Below are 14,391 nucleotides of genomic sequence, written 5' to 3' on the forward strand. Positions count from 1 at the left end.
ATTAAAGCCCCCTCCCCCCCAAAAAATGCCCAAGGATTTTGCATTGTGGGCTTCACAGCTAAGTGGGAAAAGATAGATTATCATTGCTAAAAGCAAATTCAAAGGCTCTATCTTCCACCGTTCTTTATGTCCCAGCTTTGAATATTATCTACAAGAGAAGGGCCACGGGCATTGTTGCTGACTCCGGCTGTGTAATGTCAAATCGATACCTGGTGTGTTTCGGGTTTCACAAATGAAAAATACAAGCAGATTTGATCAATGTACAAGAGGGATATATGACTCGAGGCTTGTACTGCTCTCATAATACAAGACGGATCCATAGCGCAGCCTCACTGGTTGAACGGGCGAGATTAATCTATGAACCGAGATGAAAATCGGCACTTAGTTGGCACTGATTTCACTTGGTCTTACTGAGTGAATAAGCTGGACAAATCTTGGTAGGGGCAATTTCAAAGGTGGAGATTTTTTAAAGTTTACTGAAGTTTACAGTTTGAAGGAAAACTCCTAATTCCTGCATGATAAACGAAAAGTTTTGTAGACAATGCTGAAAATACGGCAGTGATGTAGACGCAAGCAGCGAATTCAGTGTTGCGTTTCTTTCATAGTAGTAGACATCTCTGGTGCAATTGATCGCTGCCTGTTGAGTTTTGTTTTGATTTTTTTGGTGGGGGTATGTGAAAGGAAAGGGATGAAGAATAAAAATGATGTAAGATTCTTGTTTTCTTGTGTCAATGTGTGAATGTTTTCCCTTGTTTTAATGTTTAAACGGTGTGAAATATATTTTTAATGACTCCCCAGCTTTCAGCCGGGCTTTGAATTGGCCATTTCCATAACCCTCTTTTTTGAGCCATTCCTTGGCAAATTTACTATGCTTAGTATCATTTTCATGGTGGTCAATTCAATTCCAGTTTAGCTTGAACTTTTGGACAGACGGCCTCATATTGTCTTCAACGACTCTTTCATATGATGCATGGCACATTATTTAAAACAATGGGCTGTCTTTGCTTCTGTTTATTGGCAGAATTAATTTTTTCTCTATGGTTACTCTTGGATAGCAAAGACTTTTTCCTGGCACAGCTCTTGCACATTTAAAATTAGGGCCATGGCGTGATTGTAGATACATGCACTTTAACACTTTATTTTTGGAGAAAATTCTCTTGCATTTGGCGGTTTTCCCATTCATGGGAAAACTAGCAGTAGTGACTTTTGTTATTTCTAAATTACCTTTCTTAAATAATTCAAAGATTAAAGTCTATTGACAGACTGACAGGCATACACATACAACACACTTTGATTTTTAGACCAAACACCAAAGAAACTTTTCCATCAGTCTAAGGAAGTTTAACTGTGAATTAATCCTTTATATTCAGTCATCCATCTGTGGATCATGCTAGCCTAGTTCAATAACTCCTGCATGATTTTCACTGTGAACAGTAGCTAGCACACTGCTTCACAGCAAATCCGCTGGCCAGTTGGGTCTTTCTGATTGGAGTTTGCTGTCATGATTCGGCTGTGTGCAGGCAGGAAGAGGACCCAAAATACAGAACTCAACACACGGGAATAACTCAAAATGCAGCTTTATTGCTGACACACAGAAATAATACAGGCCTAAACCAAACTGGAAAATATAAACTAAACTTCACCAACAGGCAGACAAGGAAACACACAGCATCCAGGAGGACATGACACTGACACAGAGAAACACAGGGCTTAAAAACATTGGGGAATAACGAGGGGAATGAAACACAGGAGGAGAGCACAGCTGAGAGAACAAGAGACATGACGAGACAAGGAAGCAAAGCAGAATACACTTACTTGGGACACAGACCTTCAAAGTAAAACAGGAAGTACACAGAGACAGCCTGGAGGGAGATAGAGAACATGGAGGAGCACATGACGGTATGAGGAAACACAGAACACAAGGAGTGGGAACAAAGCACAATACTCACATCACTATATCCACTTAGACACACAGAGGGAGACACAGGGGTCAGCTACACAGAGGGAAACCGATTAAATACACAAGAAACTAAACAGAGAATACAGGAAACCTAAGAACACTGGACACTATGGAATAAACTAAGATACAAAGAGAACCTTAAACATCAAACATAATACAAGAGACACAAGAAACTCAAAAGGCTGGGTCAAGACCCAGGATCCTGACATTTGCATGTTCTCTCTGTGCCTGCATGGGTTCTCTCTGAGGACCCTGGCACGTCCAGAGATATACACTTAGTGGGGATAGGTTAATTGGGGATTCAAAATTGCCCCTAGATATGAATGGTTATCTTTCTCCTTTTGTCAGCCTTGTGATAGACTGTTGATCTGTCCAGGGTGTACCCTACCTCTTGCTCTATGACAGCTGGGATAGGGTCTAACTCCTCTCTGATCCTATATAGGGTAAGCTGGTAGGGAAATGGATGGGTGGGCATACATTTTCTCCTGTTTATTCTTATAATGTGTTGGAAACCCTTACATATTCAGTTCAGGTCATTTGTGTTTTATTTGCACCCTTTATTGTTGGATTGAAAACCCCAATAATCAGATTATGAGCTTGGCGATGGTGGGAAGTAAAAACTCAGTTTTAACAGGAAGAAACCTTCGGTTCAGTGAGGCGTAGCCATTTGCTGCAACCGGTTGGGGGTCCTGAGCCTCTCCCTGAGCCTGGTTCTGCAGGAGATTCTGGGACACCAGATCCAGCCCTAACGAGAAGTTTGAAGCCTAATCCTAAAGTTATCAAGGATGATTTTTAGAAATTTTAGGAACCACACTGTCTTCAGTCTTTACTGAGATATTCCTCTCACTGGCTTGGGAATTCCTAAAAAATAAATAAATTCTTCTTAAAATCAGCTTGCAAAACAAGTCTTTGACCTTAAATTTTCAGGAACAACATCTATTTCTGACTTGCCTCTAAACCTACCTCATCCTTCATAGGTACCACGTAAGTCACACTCAGCAGATACTTTCTTCCACTTAAACACCATATTCGATCATATGATGATACTGCTGTAAAGTGGCCCACTGGATCACTATTACGGGTTGGACCACACCCATCGTCAGACTCACCCTTTCGTGTAATCTCAGCTACAAAGCTATAAAGTTTCATGACTGCTTCATATACTGTTGTGATTTTAAAGGTTTAAGCAATCACAGCTACACTGTTTTAAGTTTTAAAAAAGCCTTTTTTTCTCAATAGGTTTCATAAACGCCAAAACATTTAACATTTTTTATGTGTAGTTTTCAAATATAACTTACACTTCCTTCTCCTCACCCTTGGGGTCTTTCTTCAGTACACACCCACTCATTCTGCCTGTTCGCGTTCATCAGTCTCACCTTCACACACACACTTATCATTTAGCTGTAGCAGCTTGAAAATGGAACAAAGAAAGCACTCACCTCGTTTCCGCCATGATTTATGCTAGGGCTGCTGTATTATTGGTTCAGTTAATATGCAGACTCATTACACTCATCCCAGTCTCAGATTCATCAACTGTTTTGCTGAAGCAATTTAAGGGTTTTCCTGAAAATTGATTTAAGTGTTTCAGAATATATTTCTGAGTACTTATCACTAACAACTTCCTCCTTCAATTTCACTCTACCCTTAATTTTAATTTGACAGAAAAGGGTCTCAAGCTCTAACTTTCTCTCTTCTCTGAAAGATTGTTGGATTTGTGATGTATAAATCATACCTCACTGAATGTTGGATCAGAACATTTTCTACCCTTACAAGAGTAAAACCGAGCAGAAAAAATGAATACATAGTGATTAAGTGCCCTTTTACCAGGCTCAAGTCAAGAAAATTGTCATCCACTTGTAAAAAGCTCATTACTGTTTTGGTGCAAGCTCCAAAGGGCATCCACTTCAGGCTTGCTGGTCTGTCTGAACTGAAAGCTAGCTACTAGAACCATTTGTTAACCATGTCTGTGTCTGTCCAGCCATGTTCACAGAGGTGCCTCACGATATGACTGCCCAAAGAGGTCAGGATGTGGAGATGGCCTGCTCATTCAGAGGAGCGGGAACCCCTTCCTATGCACTGGAAATCCAGTGGTGGTACATCAGGAACCATCTTGACTGGACCCACAGGCAGCCCTGGACAACTAATGAAGTAAGTTCACAACAGAAATTCTGGCTCCTTTTTTTGGTTTTATTTAAAGGATATGGTCACCCTTAGTGATGTTGTTTACAGGTGGTCATCCTTCCTGGGATAGTTAACACAGCCACCTGGAAAATCTAAATGCTCAGTTGAATCACTACTGCCTGACTGCTTGTTTCTACAATGTTACCAAAATGATCAAAAAGATGAAAAATTAAAATAAAAGATCAACTCCAGATGAATTATAGATGATCTTGCAATGGGATCCCACCAGCCCAGTGATGCTGATGCACACACTAGAGTTGGCACTGTAGTAAATGTGTTTGTAACATGTAAATGAACAGATTAGAAATCAAAGAAGGGGCTATAAGTATGCAAAGGAAAACAGACTAATGTAGGTGCAGGTTTGTAAGGTGGGAACAGGTTTTGAGCCCCTTGCCTCGATTTCTTCCAGTGTCCTTTACCCAGTACTGATCTTGGAACATAGCCTTCATTTTGACCTCAGCTACACACTTGTCAAGTTTCACATCTGTGTGATCACATTGCTAAAATATGCCCACAGAGACACATTTCAACACCTGCCAAAGTGCTCAAAACAACCTTTATGGCAGTTGCCACAGCAGGTGTTTTTAAGCCCACGGACTCATAAGGTGAAATAAGTATTTACGCTCTCTGTCTCTGAGTTGTCTTCAGAAATTGTCTTTTGAGTATATGGGAGAGTAAGTTAATATGAGCCCTTTTTCTTTTTTTAACTTGACTTGAACTATAGTTAGAGAATTACAACCTCAAGTCTAAAGAAAGTGGTGTTATGGATCAGCTTGCCACATGCAGACTGTAGGCTTTGGTCCCATTTTGCCCCACAGTCACTTTTGCATGTTTTATTTTTATTATTTGTTTTGATGTATTTATTAGCATTCCATCAATATGCGATCTATAACTATAATAATAGCTTTTGACCTGAAATCGATGATACCTGTTATGTCAAAAGATTTTTTTCTTTAAAAATATCTGTTGTTTACTTCATCCATAAGATTCTTCATTTACAGCGAGCTGAAAAAGTTACTTTCTATTTTAAATGAGAGTAAAATGACTTGCATGTGGTATGGTTGCTCATATTCAGGCGATGTATTAACTTACACACTTTCTCATCTTAACCAGCTCCCCCTCCCACAACACGTGTATATCCCTTATGATTTCACATTAGCTCGTATTAAAGTCTTTAAAACAACTTTAATTATTCTATTAGCCACATGGGGGCGAAAATTAATAAAACGATGCAGAAGAACGTGAAGCCAATACAATAACATAATTAGGTGTTAACCAGCTGTTCTCACATCTACTAGACTTCGAGTAACATTAGCACTCATTTAGACTCAGATTCCATATCACATTTATATTCAATATTAAATATGTTTTGTTTTTTAGATGTCTGACTATGTTTAACAGTTGGTTTGTTTTTCTTGATGCATGTAGGAATTGATAAGACAGAGTCAGACTTAGCTAAATACAGTAACTGTGTACAAAACAGACCAAGAAGGAGCCAAAAATCTGCACAAAACTGCATATTATGATGGTATTTGTCCCACGACAGCTGAAGTTTTCTCCAAAAAAACTTGAAAAAACCCTTGCTAATTTCATGTTGATTTGTGTGTTTGTGAAATATTGACTGTAGTATGTGGGCTTCAGTATCTAACTGGCACACTAAGAACAACAAGAAACATAATCAGTTCTGTATTCTGGTACATGTGTTTCACTTTTAGTTTTAGAAAGCCAATCAAACTGAGATCCTTCTGCTAATGTTTGTCACTTTTCCTAGGTGGCTCCTGAGGAGGAAATGGCAAAGGATGCTACAAAGATAAGTGTGAGTTGTGAACAATATCTGCAGTTATTTTCACCAGAAAGCCGTTATGTTTGCCTTGGTGTTAGAAGACTCAAAATGCTTATGATTACATTTAAATTTCTTGTTCTGCATGATCCACAGATGTTGTGCTTATGCTGTATTGCACACAGCGATGTGATTTTCAGTCGTTGCAGCTCGCATGGTGGGTGAACGCTCCAGACGGTGCATTAACACGTTCACTAAAAACCTCGATGGCTCTGCAGAAGCACAGCGTCAGGCAAAGAGCAGGCAGCGCTGCTGCTCGTGGGTGGTTAAGTGTCCTCCCCATGGGGGAGTGGCCCCTGAGGGCATCATCTACAAATTTTAATAAACACTACTGAAACTTTGTGGCTGCAGCACCAGATCTCAGTAAAACACAGTGGAAAAGGAAGGGTGGGAAGTCAGCAGATCTTTTTATATCTCCTCTGGTACTCCCCCTGGCAAACGGAAAAATAGGCGAGCCTTTTATTGAAAGAAGCAGGACAGTATAGAGTAACTCAACATTTTGACTTTTTTCTAATTACCTGCAGAAGTGAGCAGACTGCAGGACCGACTGCATGTTATCTCTACATAAACTTATTCCCCTAGCCTTATCTTTTTCCACTGACTTTATAATTACAAAAATGAACCAAAAAATGTTCTACTTTCTGGGGTTTTAAAGCTGTGTGTGTGTGTGTGTGTGTGTGTGTGTGTGTGTGTGTGTGTGTGTGTGTGTGTGTGTGTGTGTGTGTGTGTGTGTGTGTGTGTGTGTGTGTGTGTGTGAGAGTGTGCAGAAGTTGAAGATGCATAAAGCTGCATTAAACATGCAGAAACATGTACACACAAAAACCTTTCGGCTTTCTCCCAAAAGGCTAGCTGCTGCTGAATCACTGATGCTGTGTTTTTGTGACTGTGTGTGTGTCTGTGTGCTTTTGTGTGTCTGTGTGCATGTTTGTGTGGGTGGAGCAAAACACTGCAGGCTACACAGCTGCAAAATCATTATGAGCTCTCTCTATATAATGGATCCTGGCTCACATCCCTACAGTCAAACAAAAAACACCATTAGATGCTCACATATGCAGACGCAAACTCGCAAACGGCACGCATTAAGCTCACGCTTACAGCCAAACGCGCAAACGTCACTGCCACACACGACGCACACATCCCAACATCTACTGGCGTCACGAGGAGGAAGGTGGGTGATAAATGAAGTTGTATTTATATCTTGGTGCGTCACATCTCAAGATGTCCCCAGACTCTCATCGTCTTAACTCCTGCTCTGCAAACTTGCAAAGCATTTGACGTCTTCTCTTCGTACTTTCACAGATTTTATTGTTTGTCTGAGTGATTGGCTTGGAGGAGGCGTGGCCTTAGAGTGCATCCAGGCCACACCACACATTTATTCTATTCTTCTTATGATCTTTCTTTTGTACCTCCAGGACTTCACGCATCTTAACTATCTTCAAAATACACTCAGCTCATTTTCTCAACACAGACGAGTGTATGATAGGCAGCCGCAAGCCTTAAGTGGCTTGACTGAATTTGCATGCAAGAAGGATGCTTATACAATCAAAGTAATAATTTGGCATTTTGAAACGATGCACTGATTTGCATTCTCGCTGATTGTTAGATGAGAAGATAAATGCCACGTCTGTGATGTCGTTTTGTCTTGATTTTCTGTGTGTTGTGTTCTTCGTCTGAGGAAAACCGGCTCAGAACTGCAAAGGGAAAAAAAAACTTTTTGTGAAATCTGATACATTTGGATGAGCCATCCATCTACCATCATCTTAACCACTTAACCGATTCAGAGAGAAAAAAAGAAAAGATTACAGGTGTTTCCGGAAATTGCACAGGTTTACAAGAAAATGATAAATTTCATAACATTTTAAAAGTTTGCAGTGAACAAATGAGATTAAAGTTACAAATTTATGAGAAATGTTGCAGAAACTGTCTTTTTGTAAATGAGCTGCATCACTTCATTTTGCAAGTGGGATCACCATCACGCGACAGAGGCTACGAGTAAACAAGGAGCGCTGCCAATTTCATTCAGACCAGTGTGTTATTTTCTTCTAAACAGGCACAATTCAGGGTCATGTCCAGATGCTTATGATAATATGATGATTCACTAAAATACTGAGTTTATCCTTACTGCCGAGTCAGATTTTGAAGTGTAATTTGCGTGGCCAGGCATAAAAATGGCAAGTGGGCCACATGTGTGATGTAATGAGGTTGTTCCCACTTTACAAAGGGTAGCCATGAGGTTCATTAAAAATGATGACTTTAATCTCACAGACCATGCAGTACTCTGCAAGTCTTGAGCTGCCTCTTATTTCTTCACTCATTTCTTTGTATGCTGCTACAAAGACAACGAGAAATAGGTGCAGCGATTTATTGAAATGTGCAAACATATTCAGAAATTAAGTTGCCTGGCGAAAAACACAAAAAACCCTTTGAACAGGGTCAGGGACAAGGACTGGACTGAAAATAACTAAAAAGAAGAGCTAAAGAGAACCTCTAAAATACCTGCAGAAAGCCTGTGAACTCAAAACTATCTTAAATATGACAACAAGTTTGACTCCTTTGAAGGTAAATGTATAAAAATGAAGGACTTTTGCACAGCCCTGTATATGTTGACCCAGCTCAAACTTCTATTTTACCTACAATGGCATTAATACGCTGCTGTAGCTGCCCCATGTGAATAGTAAAACTTCATAGCTGAAGCCAAGAAACAGCACACCATACTTAGTTGAAGTGAGAAGGTGAGTGCATATTTTGTAAGAACGTAACTCATCTCGGGGTCTGTGAGATGGGGGGTTTTATTTTGAAGGCTCATCTTCAGCTGTATATACAGAACAAGAACAAAGCCAAACAAAGCTGATCTGACAGCACAGATAGCTACAGTATTGGAGCTGCTTTTTGCTGAAATATTAGTTGAATCATTTTCAGGGTTTTCAAATTGCTCTTTTTCATTTTTTGAAAGAGTAAATGACATTTTCCTTCTATTCCAGTTAAAGGGACTTGCGAAAATTGCAACATTAATTAATTCAGTACTCTCAATAGATGGCAGGTTTTTCTTGGTCTGATATGAACAGGAGCTATAGTGACTGTTAGTTCATTCATTCATTCATTCATCAAACTAGTAGCTTTTACTTCACTACATTTATTGTTGGGTTGCCATTATCTTGAAATGGCCACTCATTGGTAAAATCTCTTCTGATTGGAAGTTACATTGGATATATTTGTTACAGTCCAACCACATTATATGTTTTTTATTTGTTTGTTTGTTTTTTTGTCTGTCTACCTTCATCAGGTTGTGAAGGTTGTAGGAAGCAACATCTCCCACAAACTCCGCCTCTCCCGAGTCAAGCCGTCTGACGAGGGCACGTACGAGTGCCGCGTCATTGACTTCAGCGACATTGAGGGCGCGCGTCACCACCGCGTCAGAGCCTACCTGCAGGTGGTGCCGGAGAGCGACGTAATCAGCCGCAACCCCAGCAACAACTTTGAGGCCATGGACGACACCAAGAGAGGAGTGGGATTCTCTGACGGGGACGACGGGGAGTCTCTCGGTGGCACCAAAGAGCACGCTCACAGCCATCACCAGAATCACGGGCACCACCAGGAGCACGGCAAGCGTTCTTCTTCACCTGCCCACCACAGCCACGGCAGCAGCAGCAGCAGTCAGCAACACAAGGCGGGCAGAGAGCTGAGGAAGAGGGACGTGGACAGTAACCACAGTAGCCACAATGACTGCACCAACGAACCGAGCTGTGCGCTGTAGATGGCATTACACGAGGATTGCATAATATGATGTGTGTCACAGCATAAAAAAGCTATTCTTCCCACACAGTGCAGGCCTGTGCACAAATCCAGAATCTCTAGAAAATGTCCAGTATGGCTTATTCTAAGCACAGGGCTGCAAACTGTGCAGGGAATGTAGCTTTTTCTCGCTGTGCATGGGTCTGGGTTGGACTGCTCACCTGTCTGTAAAGCCTGGCTTCACAGCATTCAGCAAAAGGGTGGGAAGGGGGAGGGGGGTGCTGATGTGTAGATCTAGGCAGCTCCACAGGTTCTGGTCTCAGCACCAATTATAAAAAAAGAAAAGAAAAAAGAGACTTCTGTCTTACTATTAACCCGTGCTCTGTTCCACTCTTGTACTTTAGATACTGTAAAAGACACACTCTGCTTTCATGCTCATACTTCTTCCACTGCCTTACTCTGTCATTTGATACACCCTCAGAAAAGAAAGGCTGATATTGTACATTTTATAACTGGGTCTGTCCCCAGTAGAAAAAAATCCTCCCTTTTATTCTGAGAGTATTCTAAATGAAACTCAGCCTACTTCTTTCCCTGAAAATCTTTTTCAGCTTCATTACATCTTTTTTTTTCTCTTCTGTGTGTATTCAATAAGTATACAGCCACACATCGACAAGTGTTCTCCCTGTGTTCCCAGAGCAGCAGTGCTTATCCGGCACAGACACAAGTCTTAAATCACAAATACATCGATAGTTTGAAAAGGGAGAGATTTTAAATCAAACCAACAACAACACGGGCTGCATCCTCCCTGCAGAGCTCTTTTGAGTTTATGACGCCTCTCTGAAAATTTGCCTTCCCTCGCTCGTGCTGCAGGTTTGATCCACTCATGGCTGTTCACGCTGAGAGAAATCAATCAATCAAATCGCTCCATGCGGACCCCACCCTATTGGAAAGCCATGAAACGGTCAAATCCCAATGCCTCTAAATTAAACAGATTTGGTGTGCCTCTGAATCCTGACTATAAATACATAGAAGGAACAGATCGTGATCTTCGTGGAACAAACTTCCCCCTTTTATGGAGGAGCTGGGCTGTATTCCTCTCCCAGCTTACTTCTTTTATTCCAGTGCTCTGGCCCAGTTCTTATCAGTCATTTTAAAAGAAAAAAGCCTCAATCCTCTCCACTACAAGCCTCTAAACCCACCCTGTGTATATGACTGTAAAATATGAATTAAAGCTCGTGCATGTTTAGTGATTTTCTTAAAAAAAAAAGACTTTTGCAGCCAACCAATAAAAACAGTGTTACCTGAGTTTACTTATATTGTAAAAAAAAAAAAAAAAAAAAACATCATTCTTTTCCAAATCCATATTTTACTTTTAAAGTCCTTTCAATTAGATCTTTTAGTTTTTAAGCAGTTTTCTGTTGCTTTCCTGCTTTCCAAAAGTGCTGTACAGACAGATGAATGACACATTCTCTCCATAGCTGCTCAGAAAGGGGGGCTCCCCTAATGTATCTTAGTACTTCAGCAGTGTTTCTTAAACTACTGTATTTGCAGGGCAGCAAACATGAGTGTAATCACATAATAATGAGCCTGAACATGTGTATCTGAAAACGTCTGAGGGGCCGTTTTACTTCTGCCATTTTCAAGAATAATCTCTTTGCTTAGATGCTTGTACGAAACCTCATCTGTAAAGGTGAAGGGGAGGCTTTCTGGGCTGTAGGTTACTCTGAAGGGATCAATTGGGACAATGTGGACGTGGGTAACACTTTGGATAAAGCCTTCAGCGGCGAGGGGGTAAAGTAAGAGGAAATGTTAGTGAAACACTGAAATCCTCTGCCTCAAAATATATTCTTGGGTTTCAAAGGCCATGAATGGTTCCACTTCTTTGGTGTATTACTCTCCAGAGGGACAACAGTGCAGCTGTTACTATGAGAAGACTTCAGGAGGCTTGTTTAATGGTTTAAAGCGGTGATCAGCAGAATTATTTTTCAACCAGTAATTTGATTTGATGTTTTGTAAAGAAGAGATTACTGTTGGGGTGAAAAAACGAGGGAAATGTACATTTCTTCTAGAATGTTTGGTCTCTCACTAAGTGTATGCCTTTATCAAATGAAATAAATTGTATATGAAACAATGGAGTTTGAGTACTCACTACACATTTCTACCTAAGTGGGTGTTTTTTGCTGTTCTTCGCCAGTTGCAGTTTACCTTTACGGCCCCTTGCTCTGTGTGTGCCTGTCCATGTGCATCAAGGAGCAGCGATGTTCGGCAGTTTCCTGAGTGTAATAGGTGCTGCCAGATTCCCCTCATCCTATTGCTGCTGATGACTAATGGTGCTATTGTCAGTACTGGCAGCAGGATAAATAGCAACAGCACCGGATGAGATAAAGAGGCGCTGTGCCGTGCTCGCTAACATTAAGCCAGGCCAGCTAAATACAAAACGTGGTGATCTTGTTTCCCCACACTAAACGCGTCATACATCCATTATGGAGCGGTGAGGTGGGGAGGTCCCGGGCTCTCCCATCAGTGAGGAGATAATGGAAGAGACATTCTGCTTCCTTCATTTACACATCTCTTGAACCCTGCAGGGCTCTGACTGATAACAATGATCGATCGGCCAGCATCCTTGTCACTATGTCAAGCAACCTCTGCCTTAATAGGGCACAGCCTGTTCTAATCAGAGCTAGATTTGCCATAGAGTTTCCAAAGTTTCTTGAAGCACTTCCTTTACTAATTGCTGAAAATCTCATTAAAAAAAACAAAAAACAAAATGAAAACTTTGTCCATGTTGTCTTACTACAACCATCAAAAAGTAGGACACAAATGTAGAGCTTAAAAAGAAAAGAAAAATCAATCAATCAACAGCTGTAACCGTATTCATATATATATTTTAATGTTTTGTATTTTTTTAGTAGCTCCTTGGTGGAGGAGACACCCACCCTCAGGGCTTCCAAAGCTACTATACTCGTACTGCTGTTCCCAAGCCTGGATAAATGAGAGGATTACATCAAGAAGGTCATATGGTGTAAAAATGTGTTTGGATCCATCTGCTGAGATTCCCTCCTCGGGAAAATAAGGGAAGAGCCAAAAAAATGTCCAATACTGTAGTTTTTGTTTTCTCTTTTTGATCAAACATAACTCAGTAGCGCTCCATTTTCACCTACTGTTAATGTACAGTAAGTACTAATTGTGGGCTAGCAGAAGCCAGGAGGTTAGATAATCAAGGTAATGACTAAGGGACATTTTCTAAATGACAGAGTAGCTCTTAATTACACAGAGCTGGGTGATTAGAAAGAAGAGAATCTGGGAAATAAAACTGCTATCATAATGAAATTGGCTGACAAATATTTAAATATTTTCTTTGCTTTAAAAACAGAAACTGTTATGACATAGCTGCTGTCATATCAGGACTTTTTTAAGGTCAATGTTAAAATTATATTTGTAACATACTATACGATGTGTTTCCTGTGACGTGCATAGTAATGAATAGTTTACCTGATGGGCAGTATTTTAGATGTGCTGCTAGGTATGTATTGTGATATTCAGCATGTGTCAGACTGATGATAAATAAAGTACTTCACTGTTATGAATATATCAGTGAAGTAGCCACACTGACCCAGTGCCTGACATCACAGATACATCCAGCACTGTGAGTGTGTCTCACTAATGAGCTGGACTTTAAAGCTTTTAGGTTTTGGTTGAAAAAAGAATATTTATGAAGATGATGCACTCACCAGTTAATTTTGGTCTTTCACATGATTTATTTGAAGCTTTTTTGGGTAGAAACCTTTAAAAAAAATGCTGCCAATCTAAATATTATAGACTAACATTTAATAGAAGATATAAGCTGTAGAATTTAAATTATTATTTTTAGCAGGTAATTTGGTTAAAAAGAGACTTCACTTTTTCATCTGCATACACTTTTTTTGGGGTGGGGGTAAAATATATCATCAAGGATACTGTTTCCTATCTGGACAAACACTTGAAGCCAGCCTTTCAACCCTCTGAGCTACAGACACATTTTAATAGGTGCACACAGCACTATGAGGGACATTCACAATCCCTCTTCTCAAGTGCAGCTTTCACATCAGCACAACGAAATCCTTTTGAGTTGGGTGATCTTTGGTGATTATCTTTCAAGTTCACGAAAAAAAGTTTTTAAAAATTAGGGTCGGCAAAAGCAAAATTGCTTCAAAATGCTCAAACTTGACGAGTGAAAATAGAAAATCTAACATTTGTATTTCCTTAACATGCCTGTGAAACACAAAAACTGATCAAACACAATCAGCAGCTCTTTTCCTAATGTAGAAGACGTGTCAGGTGTGGTCCTGGTTTCTTTAATACCTTGCTGTTTATCAGAGCTGTGCACACCATGAAGTTTATCACAAACATATCTGACGGCTGCTTTTTTTGGCACAGCTGATAGACTTTCTTTCAGCTAAATGACCTGTTGGAGTCGTGGTTCAATAAGTCGTCTGTTTGTGAGAAGAGTCAATTTCATCAAGCAGCAGCTCATTAGCTGACTGGCTGGTTAACTGTCTCAGTAACGGAGCCAAACTCCTCCTTGAGCAGTTTGAACACGTTGTCCGAGAACTCGTCTCTCGGCCTGCCCGTGCCGTTCAGCTGCACCGGCAGGAGGTCGGGGTGGTGTGGGATGTAAGAGGACGGGCAGTGCAGCTCA

At 40.5% G+C, this 14,391-nt stretch overlaps 1 protein-coding gene across 1 annotated transcript in view; it reads left to right on the plus strand.

Annotated features, from left to right (window-relative positions):
- vstm2la (V-set and transmembrane domain containing 2 like a) overlaps positions 1–11,848 on the plus strand; it is a 47,913-nt gene extending 36,065 nt beyond the window's left edge. The window contains exons 2-4 of the mRNA XM_084916554.1: positions 3,939–4,108; positions 5,913–5,957; positions 9,265–11,848. Coding sequence (XP_084772680.1) covers positions 3,939–4,108; positions 5,913–5,957; positions 9,265–9,735 — 686 coding nt within the window. The 3' untranslated portion in view covers positions 9,736–11,848. The remainder of the gene's footprint in view (positions 1–3,938; positions 4,109–5,912; positions 5,958–9,264) is intronic.
- The last annotated feature ends 2,543 nt before the right edge of the window (positions 11,849–14,391 follow it).

This window comes from Perissodus microlepis, chromosome 20 (assembly GCF_051167445.1).
Source record: "Perissodus microlepis isolate ML-2025 ecotype Zambia chromosome 20, ASM5116744v1, whole genome shotgun sequence".
NCBI classification, from domain to species: Eukaryota; Metazoa; Chordata; class Actinopteri; order Cichliformes; family Cichlidae; genus Perissodus; species Perissodus microlepis.